The sequence below is a fragment of the Callorhinus ursinus genome, unplaced genomic scaffold (assembly GCF_003265705.2).
Source record: "Callorhinus ursinus isolate GAN/ISIS: 27379988/994484 unplaced genomic scaffold, GSC_fseal_2.0 scaffold2, whole genome shotgun sequence".
Lineage (NCBI taxonomy): Eukaryota > Metazoa > Chordata > Mammalia > Carnivora > Otariidae > Callorhinus > Callorhinus ursinus.
Genome location: NW_027397064.1, coordinates 60,043,141 through 60,069,518, shown reverse-complemented (window position 1 = coordinate 60,069,518; position 26,378 = coordinate 60,043,141). Strand labels below are relative to the sequence as shown.

Genomic DNA, 26,378 nt, shown 5'->3' with positions numbered 1-26,378 from the left:
TATTATATTATATTATATTATATTATATTATATTATATTATATTATATTATATTTATTGTATTATTTTAGGCTTCACGCCCAGTATGTGGTTTGAACTCGTAACACTGAGATCAGGAGTCACATACTCTACCAACTGAGCCAGCCAGGTGCCCCAAGAGATCTGAAATTTGATGATTTGTATCTAGGTGGATCTTTTTTCATTTTCCTTAGTACTTAATGGGACTTTTCAGTCTGAAGATTTGTGTCTCTGAAGCTCTGAGAAAAAAATATCCTATGATTTTTTTATTGATAACTAGTCATCCTCCAAGATGACCCTCAAATGATCCATGCCTCCTGGTATTTATGTCCTATGTAGTCTTCTCTTACATTGCACCAGAATTGGTGTGCATGACCCCTGGAATATTGCAGAAGTAGTACTATGTCATTTCTAAGATTATGTTGTGGAAGACATTGTGGCTTCTGTCTTGATTGTTTTTTCTCTCTCTTGGATTACTCATTCTGGAAGAAAGCCAGTTGCCATGTTGTGACCACCCCTGTGGAGAGGCCTATCTGGAGAGAGACTGAGGCCTCTGGCCAACAGTCATGTTAGTGAGCTTGGATGTGAAACTTCCACCTCCAGTTAAGCCTTCAGATGGGTTGTTAGCTTGACAGCAATCTCATAAGAGATCCAGAACCAGAACCATTCAGCTGAGCTGTTCCTAGGTGCCTGACCCTCAATAACTGTGTGAGATAACAACTTTCCTCATATTTTCTTTATTCTCTTTTTATGGGACTCTTATTGGTTGGATGTTGAGACTCCTGGATTGATATTTTAATCTTTTATATTTTTTATCTTTTATATATGTTCTTTTTACTTTGCATGCTTAGAGATGTCCTCTCTTCAGTATCTTGTTCTTATGTGGTCTATAGAATTTTTTTCAGATCTTTCTGAATTTGTTAGAGTACACATGTGTGCTTGCTCTCTCTCAATTATGTTTTACCTTTTGAATTACTTTTAAAATTTATGTTGGTCTTTCATGTTGCCTGTTTTCCTCATTTGCCTAATGATCCTTGATTGGCCTGGAAAGATGTTCTGGGTAGCTAATTTGTTTTACTCTACTGAGGTGTAAATAGGTTTGATCTTAGTAATTGTCTGCAGTCTGTGTATAAGGGTGAGGCACATTGACTGTTAGACTTAGATTTCAGTGGGAGGATAGCAGACTGTTCAGCTTAGGCCCCCAGATGTTAACACTCACCTAGAAACCCCACTGCTCTCAAAGCTGTTTGTTCAGTTTCTTTGGGGGATGATCTTTTGTTTTCCTCCCTGAGGTAAATGCCAACCCACCTGAATGCTCTGTTCACTCAAGGTTGGGAAGGGAATTGGGATGCTGAGTAGTGAAGTTCTGTATATAATCTTTAAATACTCTTTTTTTAAGTCTCTCCTATCCTCTACCTCACTGGCTGATTCTGAGCCCAGAGTTGACATTCTAATGGACAGATCATTTCTTCATTTTCTGTAACTTTCTCATAATACATAAGTGGTTGTAGCTTTAATGGCTTTCATTCATCTGTTTGCATGTCTCCATCTCCTCTAATTTTTCAGAAATTTAATTGACATCTTGTACTTGTGAGTTGGTTAAATTGTCTTCTACAACTCCATCACTTTTGTGTATTCTTTTTTTTTAAGGATTTATTTATTTACTTTAGAGAGAGAGAGTGAGAGTGTGACAAGTGAGGGGAGGGGCAGAGGGAGCGGGAGACAGAATCTCAAGCAGACTCCCTGCTGAGTACGGAGGCCGACAAGTGGCTCGATTTCACCACCCCGAGATGATGACCTGGGCTGAAATCAAGAGTGGGTTGCTTAACTGACTGTGCCACCTAGGCATCCCCCTTTTTGTGTGTTCTTGTGGGAATATTTCTTGATGTGTTTCTCTACTTTTATTTCAGTGGTTTTTTTTAAAAGGAATGAGAGACAAGTATTCAGTCTGCAATCTTGAATTAGATAATTACTAATATTTATTATTTTAATGTATAGAGTTAAAATTTCTGTTATTATAAAAGCATTAAATTTTTATTATAGGGACTTAGAAAATACATATAATCAAAAATAAGAAAATAATACTATATTTTTACTTCCAGATTTCCTAATTTGGGCTTTATCCTTATTAAAAAGGATGATCTTTACATTTGTATCGGCTTCTTATTCCCTGACATATCTTTTTCTGCTTTGGGTATGATTTTATCATAAATTAGACTCTTTTTTAATACTCTCCATTTCCTTGGAATCACGCACAACTGTGAACTTTGTTATCTTTCAGGTTGGACCGATCTACTTGTGACATTAGAATGCATATAATGCATAGTTCTGTGTATCTTGGCTGTTGCATATATGTTTAAAAACATTTTATGAAGTATTGTAGTTTTGAATTATGCTGTGTAACTTGTGAAATTCTTACTCTCTCAATTAAGCAGAAACTACTTGAATTCCTTTTCATTGAAATTAGAAAGCAGATCTCATGGATAGAATACTTTTTATACTGCTTGCTCTGAATATAAATATGTCAATTTTGGGAATGGTGTTAGGTCTATCATGTTTTTTAAATTTTTATTTAAATTCTAGTTAGTTAACATACAGTGTAATATTAGTTTCAGGTGTATAGTTTAATGCTTTCAACACTTAAATACAACACTGTGCTCATCACAAGTACACTCCTTAATCCCCATCACCTATTTGACCCATTCCCCACCTACCTCCCCTCTGGTAACCATCAGTTTGTTCTCTATAGTTAAGAGTCTGTTCTTGGCTTGCGTCTCCCTCTCTTTTTTTCCCCTTTGCTCATTTGTTTTGTTTCTTAAATTCCACATATGAGTGAAACCATATGGTATTTCTCTTTCTCTAACTTAATTTTGCTTAAAATAATACTATCTAGTCCCATCCATGTCATTGCAAATGGCAAGATTTCGTTCTTTTTTATGGCTGAGTAATATTCCATTATATATGTGTGTGTGTGTGTGTGTGTGTGTGTGTGTGTGTATACACACCACATCTATCTTCTTTATCCATTCATCAGTTGATGGACATGGGCTGTTTCCATAATTTGGCTATCGTAGATAATGCTGCTGTAAATATGTATCCCTTTGAGTTAATATTTTTGTATTCTTCGTGGAGATACCTAGTAGTGTAATTGCTGGGTCACAGGGTAGTTCTATTTTTATCTTTTTGAGGAACCTCCCTACTGTTTACCAGAGTGGCTGCACCAGTTTGCATTCCCACCAATGGTACAAAAGGATTCCCCTTTCTCCACATCCTTGCCAACATTTGTTGTTTCCTGACTTGTTAATTTTAGCCATTCTGAGGTGGTATCTCACTGTCAGTTTGACTTGTATTTCCCTGATGATGAGTGAGTGATGTTGAGCATCTTTTCATGTGTCTGTTGTCATCTGGATGTCTTCTTTGGGAGAATGTCTATGTATGTCTTCTGCCTGTTTTTTATTTTATTTATTTTTTATTATGTTAATCACCATACATTACATCATTATTTTTTTTTAAAGATTTTATTTATTTATTCATGAGAGACAGAGAGAGTGAGAGAGAGAGGCAGAGGGAGAAGCAGACTTCCCGCGGAGCAGGGAGCCCAATGCGGGACTCGATCCCAGGACCCTGGGATCATGACCTGAGCCGAAGGCAGACGCTTAACCATCTGAGCCACCCAGGCACCACATCATTAGTTTTTGATGTAGTGTTCCATGATTCATTGTTTGTGCGTAACACCCAGTGCTCCATGCAGAACATGCCCTCTTTAATACCCATCACCAGGCTAACCGATCCTCCCACCCCCCTCTCCTCTGGAACCCTCAGTTTGTTTCTCAGAGTCCATAGTCTCTCATGGTTCGTCTCCCCCTCCGATTTCCCCCCCCTTCATTTTTCTCTTCTTGCTATCTTCTTCTTCTTCTTCTTCTTCTTCTTTTTTTTTTTTTAACATATAATGTATTATTTGTTTCAGAGGTACAGGTCTGTGATTCAACAGTCTTACATAATTCACAGCGCTCTTCTGCCTGTTTTTTAATTGAATTATTTGTTTTTTGGTTATTGAGTGGTATAAGTTCTTTATATATTTTGGATACCGACCCTTTATCAGATATGTCATTTGCAAATATCTTTTCCCATTCTGTAGGTTGTCTTTTAGTTTTGTTGTTTCCTTCGCTATGCAGAAGCTTTTTATTTTGATGTAGTCCCAATAGTTTTATTTTTGCTTTTGTTTCCCTTGCCTCAGGACACATACCTAGTAAGAAGTTGCTACAGCCAATGCCAAAGGCCAGTGCTATGGCCTATGTTCTCCTCTAGGATTTTAAAAGTTTTATGTCTCACATTTAGGTCTTTAATCCATTTTGATTTTATTTTTGTGTATGGTATAAGAAAGTGGTCCAGTTTCATTCTTGCATGTTGCTGTCTAGTTTTCCCAACACCATTTGTTGAAGAGACCATCTTTTTTCCTTGTGTATTCTTTCCTGCTTTGTTGGAGATTAATTGACCATATAGTTATGGGGGTAGGTCTGACATTTTATGTCAGTCATCTCTGATGTGGTGTGCTTCAAAAATCATAACCCATAACTAAAAGTTTTGTTTTGGTTATTTGTTCTATAAGTAAGGCACACACTTCTACCAAGCTAAAACATTTTTTAAGAGCATAATAATGTGCATAATACATCATATAAAACTATATGAAAGCAAAGGTAATCATCTCTTCCTATCTTCCTTTTAACCTCACCCCTCTGGGATAAACTATTGTAAACAGGCTTTCTTGCTTCATATGAATACATGTTTTTTCTGAAATAAAGTTATACTGTACATAAGGCTGTGTACTTTGCTTCCTTTTTTTAAAAAAAACTTAATATATCATGAATATCCCTGAAAATTATATATAGTATATATAGATCTCTTTTTATCCCAGATTTCATTATGCACACATGTGTGTGCACATGCATGCAGTGTTACATGAATGGGATTAATATACACGCTTTTAATTTGTGTTTTTTTTTTTTCTTTTTCTTCCATGACCTGTGATTACAACTTGGTTTCTGTATTCTGTTTTTCTCTATATTCGTATAATCATATACAAACATACTATTATTATATGTTCATTTAATCTTCTCCCTTTCTTCCTCCCTCCGCCTCTTCCGCTTTCTTCCTTCCTTGTTTTGGTCATTGTTTACTTTACCAGATGAGATCACCCTTCCCTGCTTTGTACCTCAGTAACACTTCTAAGTCTTTACCAGTAGTTCTGATTCAGCAGTTCTCAACCTTGGTGCACATTAGAATCATGATAGCCTCCTTAAGGTAATATCTGTGCGTAGGCTCCACTACAGACTAGTTAAAGAAGAGTCTTTGGGAATGGGGTTCAGGCATAGCAATCTTTTGAGAGTTAGCAGCTGATTCTAAAGTGCAGCCAAAGTTGAGAACCACTACTCTAATTTAGTGTTTCTTTTCTTTATTTGGGGACAGGTAGGAAAAGCCCATAATAGTCCATAAAGAAGTAATTTACTCAGCCATGTCTTTATTATTGGACATTCACTTTATTTTCAGGGTTATTTATTTATTTATTTTTTTTATTCTGCTGTAACTAATAGTGCTGCAGTGAACAGTCAACCTACGTTTCTGAAATTGGAATATCACTGTATGTATCTACTTTTTGATAGCCACTAGGTGGAGATAAGTGTTTATATATGGTTTTAATACATATTAACCAAAATTTATAAAGATCTAGTTATAGTGATGTAAATGTGACATTTAACTCATATTTTTCTATGTGTTGCCAGTTAAAAGTACTAAAAGTACAATAGTTCTTTCTCTTAGAAGTTTTGGGTTTAAGAATTTGACATTATCTTACAAAGCTAAATTTAGTTTCACCATATGATCCAGCCATCATGCTGTTAGGTACTTGCCCAATTGATGTAAAAATATAGGCCCACACAAGAATCTGCACATGAGTGTTTATAGAAGCTTTATTTGCAATCTCTCAAAACTGGAAGTAGCCACTGGAAGTAGCCACTGGAAGTAGCCAAGATTTTTTTATTTATTTGACAGAGACACAGTGAGAGAGGGAACACAAGCAGGGGGAGTGGAAGAGAGAGAAATAGGCTTCCCACCAAGCAGGGAGCCCGATGTGGGGCTCGATCCCAGGACCCTGGGATCATGACCTGAGCTGAAGGCAGATGCTTAATGACTGAGCCACCCAGGCGCCCCGCCAAGATGTTTTTCAATAGATGAATGGATAAACAAATTATGGTACATCCATATAGTGGAGTACTATTCAGCAATAAAAAGGAATGAACTATCAAGCCATGCTAAGACATGGATGAATCTTAAATGCATATTGCTTAGTTAAAATAGTAAGTCTGAACAGGCTATATACTGTATGTTTTCCATTTATACAACATTGTGGAAAGGCCAGAACTGTAGAGACAGTGAACAAATGAGTGGTTGCCAAAGTTGGGGAATGGGCTTAAATAAGTGAAACACAAGGTATCTTTTAGAGCAGTGAAATTATTCTGTATGAGACTATACAGTTGGATACATAACACTATGCATTTATCAAAACTTTATAACAGGAAGAGTGAATTTTAATGTTTGCAAGTTTAAAAAGTCATTTAGGAGGTTGGAGGTCCCAGGATGGACTACAGAATGTGACAAGAGAATCTATATTACAAATTCATGAAACAACCTCATTTAGGGTAAGTAACTTTGGAAATTAGAGGAGTCTATAATACTGAAGACAAAGGGAACTACACATAAGCACTGTACTCTAGTTGATAACATGTCTCCTGTGGCAGTATGTGTTTCCTCTACAGAAACCACTATCCTTATATACTGAACAGTTAGGTAAATGGATGGTGGATGATGGGAGCCAGATTTCTCACTGTTGGAGTAAGAGGTAATAGATAAGCAAGAGGAGAAGGCTGGAATGATTCATGTGGGTAATAGATTAGAGTTAGATACTGAAAGGGCTCCCAGTGGCCAAGCTAGAACAATTTATGCAAGAAAATAAATAGTATCAGATTATAACCCTGAGTATAAAATAAATATCCTGAATTCATACTTATATAAATAAATGATTGAATAAATAAATGAGGAAGAATAGACAAATTCCCCATGCAGAAGAATTCCAAACGGTTTATGTAGGTAACTCACCCTCAAGCAAGTGGAATAACTCCCGACTCCTTAAGTATAGGCTGTGCTTCGTGACTTCATTCCAAAAAGTACAGTGTGGAAGGTGGGGGTGGGGGTGCGGAGTAATGTTACAGTGGAGAAAGTTGGCAAACACTACCTTCACCAGATGACCTAGGTAAATATCAACAGCGATGTCATGTTGATATTATGTACCTTTGAAATGGTGTGATGAGAATGGTACTTTACCTCAGTGGTCTTCCTCCCTAAAACCCATAACCTAGTCCTAATCTCGAGAAAAACATTAGATGAGTTACTATTAAGGAACATTCTACAAAACACCTGGCCAGTACGCCTCAAAACTGTCAAGATTATCAAAAACAAGGAAAGTCTGAGAAACTGTCACAGCCAAGAGAAGCTTAAGGAGACATGACAACTGAATGTAATATGGTATCCTGGATGGGATTCTGGAATAGAAGAAGGATGTTAGGTAGCAACTAAGGAAATCTGAAGGAAATACAGACTGTGGTTAATATATCAACATTTTACCAATAAAAATGGATCAATAATATACAATATTAGTTCATTGTGACAACCATACCACCTAAGGTAAGATGTAAAAGGAAACTGGGTATATGAGAACTCTTTGTAGTAGCTTGAAAACTTCCCTGCAAATCTAAAATTATTTTAAAATGAGATTATTTTTTACCAAGTAAAAAAAAGAAGAGGAAAGCAAGAATGATGGTAATAAAAATGATGGCCAACTCAGGACAATACATCCTTACCAGAATAAATGATAATGTGCAGTGAGAGTTTGCTGTTGTGGCAGTTGTCACAGGGCAGTCAGACTTCTTAGTAGAAAACAGTAAACTCTAATAGTGTGCCTAATTTATGAATAGTAACTCACCTAGTGGGTTACTAGCAAGTACTCAGTTGTAGTTAAAAATTAAAGGGTATTGTGTATTTTAAAAACGAAATAAAATGCGTAAAATTTTAGATCAGTTTATGCAATAAAGAAAATTCTCTGCACCTACCACTGGGCTGCAAACCACATTTCACCTTGTGATACTAGTGTTTTGCAGTTGACTGTTCCCTCGAGGAGGCCTAATGCTTTCAAACAAAAATATGTCATAATTTTGAGGGCACTAAATATATCTTCCCTACATCATTTATCTTTCCTTTCTTCTCTTCATCCAAGAAAACTCCGTAAACGCAAAGACAAAGCATGCAACAAGATTTTTGATTGTTTTACAAATAGTTATTTTAGTTTAAATTTATCCAAAGAATTCATGTCAAAGGTAAAAGTAAAGGCAAAGCTATTTTTAATCAAAGATTAATTGTATGTGAAAATAGATTTTAAGCAATTTAAACCAATATTAGAATAAGAAATTTTGCATAACAGTGTAAACTCTTGAAGTGGAATTGTAATATTCATGAATACTGAAGCTTTTCACTTTGGTGATATTAAAATGAGGAGTTAAATAAATAAGTGTTAAAATGCTGCCGTTGGAAAATGATTTTTAATCCCTTAAATCAGAAAATATCTGAATGGAAACACTTTTATCGCTTCAAATATTAGCTTTCATGACTCACATATCTTAGTAAGGCAGAGTTCTTCAATTCTTTGGAGAGTTTACATACTGTAATTAACATACAGCAGAAATTTTGTCAGCAGTTACTATGTAACAAACCATCCCTAAATTTAGTGATTTAAAACAACAGCTATTATTTCTCCTGAGTTAGTGGGTTGGCTGGTAGTTCTAATTTGGACCAGACTTTTCTGTGAAAGGTTTAACTGGTTGGTTGAGATCTGCTGTTCAGCTGATTGGGACTGAGCCAAACTGATGGGACAACCTGACTTTGCTCCATGTGGGCTCTCCTCCTCAAGCAAGCTAGCCCAGACTTATTCTTATATAGGTGTGTCATGGTGGAGAGCACAAGAAAGAGAGAGGAGAGAAAGCATGCAAGGTCATTTGAGCCCTCGTCTTGGAAAAGCATGTTACTTCTGCCTTATTCTCTCGACTAAAGCAAATCAAGACCAGCTCATATACAAGGAGTGGGGAAATAAATTCTGCATCTTGATGGGAGGAGTTTCAAAGTCACATTGCAAAGATCATAGATACAGGGAGGGAGGAGTGGAGAATTGGGGCCATTTTGCAGTCATTCTAAAACAGTGATTGTAAACAGAACTTTGGTAAATTTGAAATAGTATTCAGAAGAATCACCTGCTTAATTCAGGTAGTTTTTTTTTTTTTTAAAGATTTGATTTATTTATTAGAGAGAGAATGAAGAGAGAGAGAGAGCACAAGAGAGGGGAGGGTCAGAGGGAGAAGCAGACTCCCCGCTAAGCAGGGAGCCCGATGTGGGACTCAATCCCAGGACTCCAGGATCATGACCTGAGCTGAAGGCAGTCGCTTAACCAACTGAGCCACCCAGGCGCCCCTAATTTAGGTAGATTCTTTTCTGTGCATGTAAAACCAAACAGGTGAATTAACTATTGCTTTATTTTGCCTTTATTGTAACAATATTCCTTATGGTAACTTAAAATAGGCACTATTGTTTTTAAAGGGCAAGTGTCAATTTTAAACAGAAACACATTTTAAATTTTATTTATTATTATTTTTTAAGATTTTTATTTATTTGACAGGGAGAGGCACAGCGAGAGAGGGAACACAAGCAGGGAGAGTGGGAGGGGGAGAAGCAGGCTTCCCGCGGAGCAGGAAGCTGATGTGGGACTCAGCCCCAGGACCCTGGGATCATGACCTGAGCCGAAGGCAGACGCTTAACGACTGAGCCACCCAGGCTCCCCTAGCAGCTTCTTTGATAATGTGTTTTGCTATAAGGATTTCCCTGAAGTTTTCAAGTTGATTGTACCAAGATATAAAAAAGGAAAACTATGTGTGTGAGATAGCATCAGTGACATTTTAGTTCTTTAGCATCTAATCTCAGACAATTCTTTCGTGTCACTTTAAGTCAGGTAGTTCTGTGTTTTCCTTTGAACTTGAGAGCAATCAGCTACATCCCCTCTTTTCTGTACTAAAGTTTTCTCCCTAAAAAAACAGAGGAATCACATGTCAAATCTTTTTTTTTAAAGATTTTATTTATTTATTTATTTGAAAGAGAGGGAGAGAGAGAGCACAGAGGCAGAGGGAGAAGCAGACTCCCTGCTGAGCAGGAAGTGCAACATGGGGCTCCATCCCAGGAGCCTGAGATCATGACCTGAACTGAAGGTAGCCACTTAATCAACTGGGCCACCCAGGTGCCCCTCACATGTCAAATCTTAATGGCCTCTGGTACTTATTTTGAAATCTTTTCATTTTGACCCATTAATCTTATTTTCATAGACATCGAGCTTTCTGGTTCTGATTCTGTTCTGGTCCCATTGTATTCTATTGTTAATTTTTTTTTTCTCTCATTTCTTCATTGGCTTCTTTTTATTTCCATTAATACTGGGCATCATCAAAAGTTCTCTTTTAGGTTTCTGCCCCCATTTCTTCTCAGTAACTCTTAATACATATTAGATATGTTTATTTGCATGATCTTTATTAAAATGTATCTAAACTGGACATCTTTCTTTTTCTCTTTCTCTCATGTATTTTTTTTAATTTTTTATTGTTATGTTAATCACCATATATTACATCATTAGTTTTTGATGCAGTGTTCCATGATTCATTGTTTGTTCATAACACCCAGTGCTCCATGCAGAACGTGCCCTCCTCAATACCCATCACCAGGCTAACCCATCCCCCTCCCCCCTCCCCTCTAGAACCCTCAGTTTGTTTTTCAGAGTCCATCATCTCTCATGGTTCGTCTCCCCCTCTGACATACTCCCCTTTTCTTCCTCTCCTGTTATCTTCTTTTTTCTTTTTTCTTAAAATATGTTGTGTTATTTGTTTCAGAAGTACAGATCTGTGATTCAACAGTCTTGCACAATTCACAGCGCTCACCGTAGCACATACCCTCCCCAATGTCTCTCATGTATTTTTACCTATTTATTTAGATATGCCTCCGTCTTTTAAATATGTCACACATCACTTTGGTTTTTCTGGTCTTCCCAGGCCCCTCTACTTACTTCTTTGCCACTATGGACAGCACCATGATCTTCATAGGATCTAAGAGTCTTTATTTGAATATCATTATTGGTTTTATCTATTAAAACCAGAGGATTACTGTTATTTTCTATAGTAGTTCTGCCTTATTAACATATATGGTCATATCTAAATGATTTCCCTACATAAATAAATACATGTTGATTATCATTATTGCTAAGATATAATCATTAGAATTCAAAATAAAGGAGAAATCGTTTGTTCCTCTTTTATCTCCTAGTAAATATTGCCGTTCTCCCCCCAGGAGTTGTCATGTTATTATAGATTTCCCTTCTGAAGTGCCTCAAAAAAAATTAAAACAATCTCCTCCTTATTTCCTTTCCTTCTGTGTTTTGGTTTCACTTTTTATATGTGAATGATACAACATTTGAAGTGTATTTAACCCTAAAAATTAAAATCTTTCATTGTAGGGGCTCCTGGATGGCTCAGTTGGTTAAGCGTCTCCCTTCGGCTCGGGTCATGATCTTGGGGTCCTGGGATCAAGCCCCTCATTGGTCTCCCTCCTCATTGGGCCGTCTGCTTCTCCCTCTGCCTGCCGCTCTCCCAGCTTGTGCTCTCTTTTTCTCTCTAACTCTCAAATAAATAAATAAAATCTTTAAAAAAATAAAATCTTTCATTATATTCACTCTGCATTTTTTTTTCTGAGTGAACATTTTACTTCAAGGTTAATTTTTTCCATAGTTTTATTACTATATAACTTTATTGGTATTGAAGCAAAAAATTATTTGAACTTGATTTTTTTCTCCATATTTCACTGAAGAAAGATTTTTCTCCTCAGGAATAAGAGCTGTAATTTTTCCCCCCCCTCAGATTCTCCTGAGAATGATATTCCTATGGAGATCACAACAGCAGAACCACAAGTTTCTGAAGCAGTATATGATTGTGTTATTTGTGGACAGAGTGGCCCCTCCTCTGAAGACCGACCTACAGGATTGGTTGTACTGTTACAAGCATCCTCAGGTAAAATCAAAGTAATTTTTCAGTGGGATTATTTTAGAGCCAAAGTATATACAACATATTAATAAATATCTGTATTAATTGAAAGTTATATCTTTGGATATAACTATAGATCTAAATAGCTAGGATCAATTTAGATCTGTATAGCAAGGATTTTAAATTTGATTATATCTGACTTTCCTGGACATGAGTGTTAGAAGAAGCCCTTAACAGAGAAGTTTCTCTATATGTTTACACAATCTTTTTCCTTAAAGTGTGATGGTATATTACCAATGCTAGATGGCCAATAATGGAGTTCAGCTTTCTTAACAATTTAGTTGTTTTAAAATTGGGAAGCATTTTAAGCCCAGATATATTGTCAGTTTAAATATTTTAACTACATAAAGACACATTCAGGTAGTTTTGCTTTTATTTCTTGAGCTACTAGAAGCAGTAATTCTTTTTTTTTTAACTATGTTAATCACCATACATTACATCATTAGTTTTTGATGTAGTGTTCCATGATTCATTGTTTGCGTATAACACCCAGTGTTCCATGCAGTACGTGCCCTCTTTAGTACCCATCACCTGGCTAACCCATCCCCCCACCCCCCCTCCCCTCTAGAACCCTCAGTTTGTTTCTCAGAGTCCATAGTCTCTCATGGTTCGTCTCCCCCTCCAATTTCCCCCACTTCACTTTTCCAGAAGCAGTAATTCTTGAAACAGCCTGTTGAATGGTATCTTTGCCAATGAAATTAAAAAAAATTTTTTTTAATTTTATTTATTTTAGAGAGTGCATACACATGAGCCAGGGGAGGGGTAGAGGGAGAAGGAGAGAATCTCAAGCAGACTCTGCACTGAGTGGGGAGCCTGACATGGGGCTCCATCTCACCACCCTGAGATCATGACCTGAACTGAAATCAAGAGTCAGACATTTAAGCGACTGAGCTACCCAGGTGCCCCTAAAAATTTTTTTTTGAAAAATTTTTGAAGGATTTGTCTGAATGTTCTCTATCCTTTCCCATGCTAAAGTATTTTAAGATGTGATAACCCTTACACACTCTAGTCCCAATGAATTCAATCCATTTTTTCTTTTTCTTTTTTTTTTTGAATTCAGTCCGTTTTTAACAGGAGTTTGTGTGAAGCAAAAAGAAAATAAAATTCTTACACATTTCTCCTGAGCACTTTTTCTAGGGTGTTTATTCTCTGAATTAGTATAGTAAAGTGGAAAGAGATATGCATCCCCTGAGTTCAAATACAGGTATTGCTTGACATAATCTGGCCAAGTTTGTTGCTTTCTTTTAACTATAGAGATAATATTGACTTCAGAGGATTGTTGTGTTGGTTAAGTAATGTAATATAGGCAAAAGGATCTAATATGATGCCTGCTAAATTAGTTTCTCCTCTTGTTACTTTTCTTGCTTAAAAATGAAATTGATTTGGGAAACCCCACTTGAATAGGATATTGGGGTAGAGCTGTCATGAGAAATGCCTACTAAAGAGGAAATGTGTGGGGTACCTGGATGGCTCAGTGGATTAAGAGTCCACCTCTCGATTTTGGCTCGGGTCATGAGATCAAGCCCTGTGCTCAGTGGGGAGTCTACTTTCCCCTTCTCCCTCTGCGCCATCCTCCTGTCCTACGCACATGCATGCTCTGTCTCTGTCCAATAAATAAATAAATCTTTAAAAAAAATAAAAAGGAAATGTGTAGGAGTATTGGCTAACTAGTTTTGTAGCTATTTCTCTTTTCTACTACTGTGACAAAACTAACCTATTAGATTTTTGCCACTTAACTCTTTTTTTTTTTTAAAGATTTTATTTATTTATTTGACAGAGAGACAGCTAGAGAGGGAGCTCAAGCAGGGGGAATGCTGAGCAGGGAGCCAGCCCGATGCGGGGCTCCATCCCAGGACCCTGGGACCGTGACCTGAGCTGAAGGCAGACGCTTAACGACTGAGCTACCCAGGCGCCCCAGCCACTTAACTTTTTATAACTTCTTCACCAAATACTTTGTAATCATCAGTGTAATGTTTTATTTATGCCTTCATTCATTCATTCCGCAAATATTTGTTGGGAACCTAGGTGCCAGATACTGTCATAGAATGAAAGAAAGCAAAACAAAAATCTCTGCCACCGAGTTTTTGTTTTTGTTGTTTTAATCTTTATTTATTTATTATTTTATATTTTTAAAGTTGCTTTGACCAAATTGTCACTTCATTTAACTCCTTTTCATAATTTTGTACACTAGCTAAGCTTATTAAAATTAGATAATTCCACTATGTTGTAGCTCTTTTATCTTTTATAGATAGAAGGAAGTGAATAAGAAACTAACATGAAAAAGCGTTAGATCTCTAAAGAGTGATTTTAATTGGGAACTGTAGCAGGTGAAATCTCTGGCTGTTTCCTTATTTTCTTTCAGAGCCTCACACACCTACTGATATCTTGCATTTTACCCCTCTCTACTTTTTCCTTACTTCTGACATCTTTTTTTTTTTTAAAGATTTTATTTATTTATATGACACAGAGAGAGACAGCGAGAGAGGGAACACAAGCAGGGAGAGTGGGAGAGGGAGAAGCAGGCTTCCTGCTGAGCAGGGTGCCCGATGCAGGGCTCGATCAAGGGAGACACTTAACGACTGAGCCACCCAGGTGCCCCACTTCTGACATCTTTCTTTATTTTGAACTGTCCCTTCTCTTTTTCTTTTATCTTTTTAAGTTTGAATATGGAACGTTTTATTTTATTTATTTTTTGTTTCAAGTTTTTATTTAAATTCTAATTAGTTAACATACAGTATAATATTAGTTTCAGGAGTAGAATTAAATGATTCACCACTTACATATAACACCCAGTGCTCATCAAAACAAGGGCCCTCCTTAATACCCATCATGCATTTAGTCCATCTCCCACCCAACTCCCCTCCATCAACTCTGTTTGTTCTCTTTAGTTAAGAGTCTCTTATGGTTTGCCTCTCTTTTTCCCCCCTTTCCCTGTGTTCATCTGTTTTGTCTCTTAAATTCCACATATAAGTGAAATCACATGGTGTTCGTCTTTCTCTGACCTGTTTCTCTTAACATAATACACTCTGGCTCTATCCATGTTGTTGCAAATGGCAAGATTTCATTCTTTTTGAAGGCCAAGTAATATTCTATTGTGGGTGTTATAACACACACACACACACACACACACACACACACACACACACACACACCCCACATCTTCTTTATCCATTCATCAGACATTTGGGCTCTTTCCATAATTTGGCTATTATTGATAATGCTGCCATAAACATGTGTCTCTTTGAATTAGTATTTTTGTATCCTTGGAGTAAATACCTAGTAGTGCAATTCCTGGGTCATAGGGTAGTTCTATTTTTAACTTTTTGAGGACCCTCCATACTGTTTTCTAGAGTGGCTGCACCAGTTTGCATTCCCACCAACAGTGTAAGAAGGTTCCCCTTTCTCTGCATCCTCACCAACACCTGTTGTTTTCTGTGCTGTTAATTTTAGCCATTCTCACAGGTGTGAGGTGATACCTCATTGTAGTTGTGATTTGCATTTCCCTAATGATGAGTGATGTTGAGCATCTTCCCACGTATCTGTTGGCCATCTATATATAGTCTTCTTTGAGAAAATGTCTCTGCATGTCTTCTTCCCATTTCTTAACTGGATTATTTGTTTTTTTGGGTGTTGAATTTGATAAGTGCTTTATAGATTTTGGATATTAACCCTTTATCAGATGTGATTTGCAAATAACTTCTCCCATTCCATCAGTTGCCTTTAGTTTTGTTGATTGTTTCCTTTGCTATGCAGAAGCTTTTTATATTGTTGAGGTCATTTTTGCTTTTGTTTCGCTTGCCATAGGAGATATGTCTAGTAAGAAGTTGCTACGGCTGATGTTGAAGAGGTTACTGGCTGTGTTTTCCTCTAGGATTTTTATGGTTTCAGGTCTCCTACATTTAGGTCTTTAATCTATTTTGAATTTATTTTTGTGGACGGTGTAAGAAAGTGGTCCAGTTTCATTCTTTTGCATGTTGCTCTTCAGCTTTTCCAACACCATTTGTTGAAAAGACTGTCTTTTTTCCATTGGATGTTCTCTCCTGCTTTGTCTAAGATTAGTTGACTATATAGTTACGGGTCCATTTCTGGATTTTCTATTTTGTTCTATTGATCTATGTGTCTGTTTTTGTGCCAGTATCATACTATCTTGATGGTTACCACTTTGTAATATAGCTTGAAGTCCAGAATTGTGGTGCCTCCAGCTTTGCTTTTCTTTTTCAAGATTGCTTTGGCTATTTGGGGTCTTTTGTATGGGTTCCATACAAATTTTAGGATTGTTTGTTCTAGGTATGTGAAAAGTGCTGTTGGTATTTTGATAGGGATTGTATTAAATACGTAGACTGCTTTGGGTAGTATAGACATTTTAACAGTATTTGTTCTTCCAATCCATGAACGTGGAATGTTTTTTTCATTTCTTTGTGTCCTCTTCAATTTCTTTCATAAGTGTTCTATATTTTTCAGAGTATAGATCTTTTACCTCTTTGGTTAGGTTTATTCCTAGGTAGGTTATGGTTTTTGGTGCAATTATATTGGAATCAATTCCTTGATTTCTCTTTCTGCTGCTTCATTATTGGTGTACACAAATGCAACAGATTTCTTTATGTTGATTTTGTATCCTGCAACTTTGCTAAATTCGTGTGTCAGTTCTAGCAATTTTTTGGTGGAGTCTTTCAGGTTTTCTATATACAGTATCATGTCATCTGCCAATAGTGAAAGTTTGATTTCTTCCCTGCCTGTTTGGATGCCTCTTATTTCTGTTTGTTGTCTTGTTGCTGAGGCTAGGACTTCCAGTACTATGTTAAATAACAATGGAGAGAGTGGACATCACTGTTTTGTTCCTGATTGTAGAGGAAAAGCTCTTAGTTTTTCCCCATTGAGGATGATATTAGCTATGGCTTTTTTGTATATGGCCTTTATGATATTTAGGTATGTTCCCTCTATCCCTTTTTAGTTGAGGTTTTTTTATCAAGAATGTATGCTGTATTTTGTCAGGTGCTTTTTCTGTATCTATTGAGAGAATCATATGGCTATCCTTTCTTTTATTAATGTGGTGTATCACATTGACTGTTTTGTAGATATTGAACCACCCTTGCAGCCCAGGAATAAATCCCACTTGATCATGGTGAATATGACTATGGAACATTTTAACTACATAATGAAGTAAAGAGACTAGTGAAATGAACTTCCATGTCTCCATCAATCTTCAGTAGTCACTAACTTGGGCTAATCTTACTTATTTCCTGCCATGCCCCAAATTATATTGAAGCACATTCCAGACATCATTTCATTTCATCTATACATATTTCACTGTTTCAGTTAAAAAGAAAGTTCTTGTTTTTTAAACACAGCCACAGTCACTCGTAAGTAAATTAGTTCCTCAGTATAGTAAAATACCTAGTCAGTGTTCAAAATTCCCTAGTTGTTTCTTATTTAATTTATTTGATTAATTTATAGTTAGGGGTCTCCTTGTAGTCTTTTAATTAGTTCCCTCTTCATCTCCCCTCTTCTTCCTCCCTTCTCCCAAGTAGGGGTCCTCCTACTCCTATATATTATACTTTTTTGAAGAAATTAGATTGAAGAACATTTCCGATTTTGCTGAATATATCCCCATGATGTTTAACTTGTTCCTCTGTCCACTCTGTTTTCTGTCTGTTTGGGATATTAGCACTGAATGATTATTGCCTAGATTCATCAGTTCATCAGAGATCACAAATCTTTCATTTTTTGTTTGTTTATTACCTGAAATACTTCTATAAAAGAAATTTTACTTCATCAACTGTTTTGGTTACTCTGATGTATAAATTATACATGAAAGACAGGATAAATACCATATTCTTTCCCTTCATTTAGTAGTGCTCAAAGTATTGAGGTGTTGTATATTGAGTATTGAGTATAAAGAACAGTGGTTCTTTAGCACCTTTCCAAAATAGTTATTTTTGTATCATTATGATCTGATGATCTGTTGCAGTTAATTTCTTGTTGATGATCACATTCTTATATCTTTGTTCAGTGGGAGCCTCTTCAAGTTACTTCCTCAATTCTTTTGACACAAAACTTACAGACTTGTGAGTTTATATTTTCTGGCATGTCAAGTTATACCTTTCTGGCCCAGAAATTAGCCATCTCTCTAAGAAGCCTTCGTTTCTTTTATTGGTAAATGGTATTTGGAGACCACAATCTGGGTGCTAGTTGTGCTTATTGCTCTAGACCTTTTTATAGCCACTGATCCTTTACTGGCCTGACTTGAAACCATGCATTGAAGAAAAATCCTTTGATTTCTCCCTTTAGTCTGTTGTGCTGAATTATAAACTCTTGATTAGGAACCCTTCAAAACACTGCTTAAGGGCCTTTATAGCAGTTCTATAAAGTTCTAAAGGTATTGCTTTACATGTTGTCTCACTATTGTGCAGAATGCCTGTTGTAAATATTATTGACTTGGGGAGCTTCAGTTGTCCATTGAATACAATGTTATATAATCTTTTACATTTTATTAATAACCACAGTCTTTGCAAAACTTAAGAAAGTCAGTGTTTTAGTCTTAGTGCTTTAAAAAACATGTAATAAACAAAAAACATGTAATAAGAAGGAACTGACTCTGGGAAGACCTGCAGATTGAGCTTTTTAAATCAAATATCAATGTTCTTATAGAAAAATGCAGAGAGTCAGATTAAAAACATGAAGGTCAAGGAGGGGAGATGGAGCTGTAAAGGAGCAGAATTTTTGTATACTATTGGAAGTTGATATTAATGTTTCCAACCTGACTGTTAGAAAGTTAACGGGTAACTAAGAAAAACCTAAAAAAGAAAAGAAATGATAAGGGGAATCAATATGGTAAACTAGAATATTCACTTAATCGCAATAGAAAGTGGTAATAAACAAATTGAGGAACATATAGAAATAAAAAGCAAAAAAGCAGAATTAAGTCCTTTAAATCAGTAATTATTTGAAATATAAATGCATCCAACTCTCCAATTAAAAGAGACTGACAGAATAGACTAAAAGACATGAATATGCTGTCTATAGGAGACATTTTAGATCCAAAGACACAGATAGGTTGAAAATGGATGAGAAAAATTATTCCATGCAAATAGAAACAACAGAGAGCTGGGATGGCTATGCTAATATCAGACACAATAGATTTTAAGCAAAACATTGTCACAAGAGCAAAAAGGGCATTATATATTGCTAAATGAGTCACTCCATCAAGAAGATATAACAGTTATAAATATAATACATACCAATATAATACATTATAAATATAATACAAACCATACATACATACTGTATGTATTATATTTATATTATAAATATACAGTTATAAATATAATACATACAAGAAGATATAACAGTTATAAATATAATACTTGGGTGGCTCAGTTGGTTAAGTGTCTGACTTTGGCATAGGTCATAATCTCAGATCGAGCCTCATGTCGGTCTCTGCCACTCAGCCAGGAGTCTGCTTCTCCCTCTCCCTCTGCACTGCCCTTGCTTATTCTCTCTGTCTCTCTTTCAAATAAATAAATAAAGTCTTTTTTTTTTTTAAAGACGTAATACATACCAAACAGGGGCACCTGGGTGGTGCAGTCGATTAAGCATCTGACTCTTGGTTTTGGCTTAGGTCGTGATCTCAGGGTTGTGAGATTGAGCCCCCTGTCAGGCTTTGTGCTCAGTGCAGAATCTGTTTGGAATTCTCTTTCCCTCTCCCTCTGCCCCTCCTTCTCATGCTCTCTCTCTCTCAAAATAAATAATCTTACAAAAAGTATACCAAACAGCAAAAACCCAAAATATATGAAGCAAAAATTGATGGAATTAGAGGGAGAAGTCATTTTATATTAATAGTTGAGACTTCAGTGCCCCATCTTAAATAATGGATAGAACAACTAAACAGAAGATCAAAAAAAGAAAACACTTCAGCAGTACCTGGGTGGCTCAGTCGTTTAAGCCTCCTAACTCTTGATTTTGGCTCAGGTCATGATCTCAGCGTTGTGGGATCTCAGGGCTGTGAGATCGAGACTCATGTTGGGCTCATGCTGAGTGTGTAGCCTGCTTGGGAATCTCTTTCTCCCCCTTCCTCTGCCTTTTCCCCCTACCTCTCTCTCCCTCCCTCTCTAAATTAAACAAAAACGAAAACAAACCATTTTAACAACAGTATAAAACAGTTAGATCTAACCAACTTACATAGAACGCTTTATCCAACAAGAGTAGAATACGCATTTGTACATGGAACATTCTCCAAGATAGACTCTGTATTAGGTCACAAAAGAAGTCTTAATATATTTAAAAAGATTGAAATTATCCAAAGTATCCTCTCTGATCACAATGGAATGAAACTAGAAATCAGTAACAGAAGGAAAACTGTAAAATTCCAAGTAGGTGGAAATTAAAATAATACATTCTTAAACAACTACTGGGTCCAAGAAGAGATTACAAGTGAAATTAGAAGATACTTTGAAACAAATGAAAATGAAAACACAACATACCAAAACCTATGGGAAAATAGGGGAGATGAACTATGAGAGACTATGGACTCTGAGGAACAAACTGAGGGTTCTGGGGGGGATGGGTTAGCCTGGTGATGAGTATTAAAGAGGGCACATACTGCATGGAGCACTGGGTGTTATACGCAAACAATGAATCATGGAACACTACATCAAAACTAATGATGTAATGTATGGTGATTAACATACCATAATAAAATAAAATAAAAAACTGCAAAAAAAAAAAAACCCTATGGGAAAATAGTGCACAGAAGGAAATTTATAGCTGTAAATGTTTACATTAAAAACAAAGATCCCAAATCAGTAACCTAACTTTACACTTTAAGGAACTAGAGAAAGAAAAGCAAGCTAAACCCAAAGCTAGCAGATGGAAAGAAATAATAAAGATTAGAGCTATTAGATAAATGAAATAGAGAATAGGAAAACAGTAGAAAGAGTCAGCAAAAGTTGGTTTCTTGAAAATATCATCAAAATTGACAGTTTTACAACTTGACTGGCCAAGAATAAAAAAATACACAAATCACTAAAACCAGAAATGAAAGTGTGAACATCACCACAGTCCTTAAAGAAATAAAAGACTATAAAAGAATATTATGAACAATTTTATGTCAATGAATTTGATATCCTAGATGAAATGGATAAGTTCCTAGAAACACAAACTACCAAAATTGACTCAAGAAGAAACAGAAAATTTGAACAGGTATTAAACAGTTAAAGAGAGTGAATCAGTAATCAAAAACTTCTCAACAAATAAAGGCCCAGGACCAGAAAGCGTCACTCATGATGCTACCAAACATTTAAAGAATTAACATCAGTCCTTCTCAAACTTAAAAAAAAAAAAATAAAGAAAAAAAGAGGGAATACTTCCTAACTCAGTCTATATTAACAGCCTTACCCTGACACCAAAGCCACATAAAAACATCATAAGAAAAGAAAATGATAGACCTAGTATCTCTTAGGAATATAGATGCAGAAATCCTCAACAAAATCCTAGCAAGCCAAATCCAACAATGTATTAAGAGGATTATATGTTACAGCTAATTTTATTTTAGTTCCTAGCATCTCCCTGCTTCTATTTCTTCTTTCTGCTGCTGCTGTAAATCTCTTCAGAACTTAGGGCCCACATTCATATACCTGATATTCCTTCCTGAAAAATGTTCTTCCCATGCTTACTGAGTCTTACAGTAATGTATGGCACTGTATGTTTATATCCCCCCCTTTTTTGTCTGATATTTTACAATTATAAAATCTTAGTATTATTTTTTTTCCCTCTTGCTATGTACCGCTTTTCCCAACTTTTCACTTTGAAAGTTTTATATCTACAGAATACTCTTTACCTGCACTCAACAATTGTTAACATATTGCCATGTTTGTTTTTCTTTCCCTTTCTTATCTGTACACACACACACACACACACACACACACGCATACGGACACATCCTTTTTAGAAGAAAATGGCAGATGTCATGTTTTATCTCTAATGCTTAAGAATGTATCTCCTAAGAACAAGGATATTCTTTTATATTATTATACCCAAGAAATTTAATATTAAAATCTAATATGTTCACATTCTTCGGATAATTTTTTTTATAACAGACATTTTCTTGGTTCAAGAAAAAGATCATGCATTGCATTTAGTTGTCATTTCTTTTTTTTTTTTTTAATTTTATTTATTTATTTGAGAGAGAGAGCACAAGGTGGGGACTGGGGGGAGGGGAGAGTCAGAGGGAAAAGCAGACGTTCTGCTGAGCAGGGAGCCCAGTGTGGCGCTTGATCCTAGGACCCTGGGATCATGACCTGAGCCAAAGGCAGACACTTAACAGACTGAGCCACCCAGGTGCCCTTTAGTTGTCATTTCTTACTAGTTTCCTTGAATCTAAAATAGTTTCTCTAGGCCCCTTTTTAACATTTTAAGAGCCTAGGTCAGTTGTTCTGTAGAATATTTCATTTTCTGGATTCATGTAATTATTTCCTTTTTAGGTTTAAGTTAAACATTTTTGACAGTGGCATTATATAAATGATGTTCCTTCCCATTCCATCACATTAGGAGGCTCATAATGACAGTTTGTCTCATTACTGGTGATGCCAACCAAGTTTGATCGCTTGGTTATGGTGGTAGGTAATCTCTAGGATGATACATTGAAACTCTGACACTTCACCCTTTTACTTGATGTTCCTTGTCTGAATCAATGCATGTGTTATCTGTTACTATTATTCTTTTCAATACTCAAATTATCTCGAATTTGGCCACCAGAACTCCTGCAGGTCCTCATGATGTGGCCCCTCTGTGTTTGAATACCTTCTTGCTCTTTATTACATTCCAGGCTCCCCTTGAACTTTTTCCCAACCCTGGGTGCAGTTTTTTCTTCAAGGATCTCTGTTTCCTTTTAGTGAGAAATAGTATATTTAGAACTGAAGTTTATTGATACTGGAGAATCATAACTTCTAGGCTTTTTCAGTGGACAGATTTTGAAAACCATTCATCCTCCATTGATCAGTTGATCATCCATCCATCCATACACCCAAATATCATACTAATATTTTAGTGTTATTTCAAAAAACCAAATATTGTCATACTTAAAAAAAAATTATTTGACAGGTGGGGAGGGGCAGAGGGACAGGGAGAGAGAGAGAGAGAGAGAATCTCAAGCAAACTCCACACTGAGCGTGGAACATGATGTGGGGCTCAGTCTCACAACCCTGAGATCATGACCTGAGCTGAAACCAAGAATTGGTTTAACCAGTTAACTTCACCAACTGGTGGCTTAACCAACTGAGCCACCCAGGCACCCCTGTCATATTTTATTTACTCTGTAGAAGAAACTAGAATATCACTTTCTGGGGGGTCTTTAAAAAATATTCTAATAGTAGAAAAATTAGGATAGCTTGTGTGATAAATAACAACTTTTGGTGAATCATGTTGAATCAGGTTGGTTATTTAATGAGCTCTCATTTTTATTGTTAATGTAGTTTTGGGGCAGTGTCGTGACAACATTGAGCCAAAAAAATTGCCTATCACTGAAGAGGAGCAGATTTACCCTTGGGATACATGTGCAGCAGTTCATGATGTGAGACTTTCATTATTACAGCGTTATTTTAAGGATGTAAGTACCCTTTTATCATACAGTATTTTTGTCTGCAAAATTGATGGTTACTTCTCTCCAGAGTTTTATATTTTTTCTTCTATCAAGTGTCATTCTGATTTGGAATATTGAAGTTTATTAGAAAAAAAGTTAATATATGGATAGTAAAGAAATGGAAATCTGTTAATAAATAAAAATTTCAGGTTATAAATGTTATACCTATGTTTTAAATGTTGTTTATTGTGAGATATACACATTCAGTTCAATGGAATGATAAGTATTCACTCTATAAAAACTTTTAGATTTGGCATGAATATTTTATGAAGATTTTTGCCTCCTTCTTTTACTTTCATTTAAAGATATACAATAAGATCTCATTATGATGTTTTAAAAATATAAAGTAGGGGCAGATTTAATTCATGACTTCTGTGGTTTCTTGTGAACTTGGTAGGTTTTTTCCCAACTCTTTGCACTTAGGGGTTCTATCTAATGGCACTGAGGTGTTCTAAGTCTTGGAAGATCAACTTTATTTATTTAGTAGCACTTGCACTGTTAACTTCCTAGTAAAATTTCTGTACCATTTTTAATATTTTCTCAGTGGATTATCAAACAGGGTTTCCTTTTACCTGTTGTTTTTTGGATCTGCTGTATCTTAAATTAAGTACACATGTAATAAGAGCTTAAAATAGTTAAAATACATAGTGAAATATTTTTAGTTAGGTACATGAGAGGAATATCTTGATAGATTTCCAAATATAATTCTTTTTGCCCTTAATGCACTGGATTAAATGGAAGAAACTCATAGGAGAGGTGGAAGACAAAATACTTAATTAGAATAAACAATAACTGACCTAGTAATGATGAACATCAGAATAGGATGTGGTTCAGTAGTCTGGACTGAGGAGAAGGGTTCTGGCGGGTTCTGGAGGAGATGATGGCTCTCGTTAGGGAGGTATTGTGTAGAGTAGAAAGAGTTCCAGTTGAGAAAGCTGGGGCTTGGTCTTAGCAATGTAAGCTTGCCAGATAAAGTCTAGGATTCACTTTCCTCAGCTATAAAATAGGGCTCATGTGGCCTTTCATACAGTCACCTACCAGGTTAAAAATTTCTTAGATCACTTTACACATTATAAAGGTCGGTATAAATGTATAGTGAAGTTTTTAATATTCAAACTAGCCTTTTCAAAGGGCTCAGGTTAGGTAGGCCTTATAAGGCAGTTTGGGTTAGGTAATGAGGACCATGCTTCCATAGATTTTCAGAGGCTTTAAAATGAAGTTATTATTATTTGTAAAAAGAAGCCTGTGTGTGTGTGTGTGTGTGTGTGTGTGTGTATGTGCGCGCGCGTGCGCATACATATGCACACATGCACACATTTTCACACTTTTTTCTTTATTTCTTTGAATTTTTGCAGCATATATATATTACTTTATTAATTATAGACCAATAAATATCTTCATTTTGAAGAAAATGATGAAATCATGCTAAGTTCTCCTTTTGCAGAAATATACTACCACCTTTATTTAGATTTTATTTTGTTGCCATAATCCTGGTTTTAATTTTGTCATTTTGAATCACTTTAGAGTAGATGAGTAGAGATGAATCCTAGAGCCAAACAGAAAAGCAAAATAACTTGATTCAATGAAAATATAACCCGGACTTAAGAGCAAAATAAGTTTGAGGGAAGGGGAGATCTAATAAAGGAGAGAAAGAGTATGGTATCTCTTTCTTAAAGCAGCCGGAATAGTTATTCATATCTAGAAGAAAATCTCTTTTGTAAGAACTCTGAACTGAAATCTGAATTGAACAGAAAATCTCTATTGTGTGTCTGTCAGTGATGTGGGATTTTATTCTTAAATATATATATTTTTACACAATACTTTTTTACTTTCATCGTGGTTATTTTATGTATATCTGGCTTGCTCCCTGGTCTGTATACCTCTAGAGGTGTAGGGCTGTTCTCTTACATTGGTTTTATGGTTCCCTCAGGGCCTAGCATGTGCTGTGAGCGTTGTAGATGCTTACTAGATTTTTTACTGAATTACTCTAGTATAGAGTACCAGAGTTTTGTAGGCAGACTGTATACAGCAGAAGAGTTACTATTAATAGGCACTGATTTTGATTACAGAATTGAACTCTGTAGATTCTGCTCTCTTCACATCAGTTGCATGCATTTTACAGAGTTAACCTATAGAATTTTAGTCATGCAAGATAGTACTGCTGCTGAAACTTGGAGTATTATATATGAGAGACAGGACCCAGTAGGGAGGGAACCTGAGCTTTGGAGTCAGGTAGACTTGGGTTTGAACTGGGGCTCTGCCATTTATAATTGCGTGATCTTGGTAAACTTTTCATTCCTTTTTTGTAAGGTTTTAATAAATATTGAGGTTGTGAGGATTCAGCATTAAGCACTTCTTAGCACAGTGGTGAGCATGTCATTGAAGTTTTTCTAAAATATTAGTCTTGTGTTAGTAAATGTTTTTCTGCCTTTTTAAAATTCTATCTGATTCATATAAGAAATCTAACAGTTACATAGACAAATGATGCACTGATTT

General features: G+C 36.0%; 1 protein-coding gene across 6 annotated transcripts in view; it reads left to right on the top strand.

The window, feature by feature from the left end:
• UBR3 (ubiquitin protein ligase E3 component n-recognin 3) overlaps positions 1-26,378 on the top strand; it is a 237,133-nt gene that overhangs the window by 123,115 nt on the left and 87,640 nt on the right. For all 6 annotated transcript variants that reach the window (XM_073882720.1, XM_073882741.1, XM_073882738.1 and 3 more), the window contains 2 exons: positions 12,065-12,214; positions 23,716-23,849. In XM_073882720.1, coding sequence (XP_073738821.1) covers positions 12,065-12,214; positions 23,716-23,849 — 284 coding nt within the window. The remainder of the gene's footprint in view (positions 1-12,064; positions 12,215-23,715; positions 23,850-26,378) is intronic.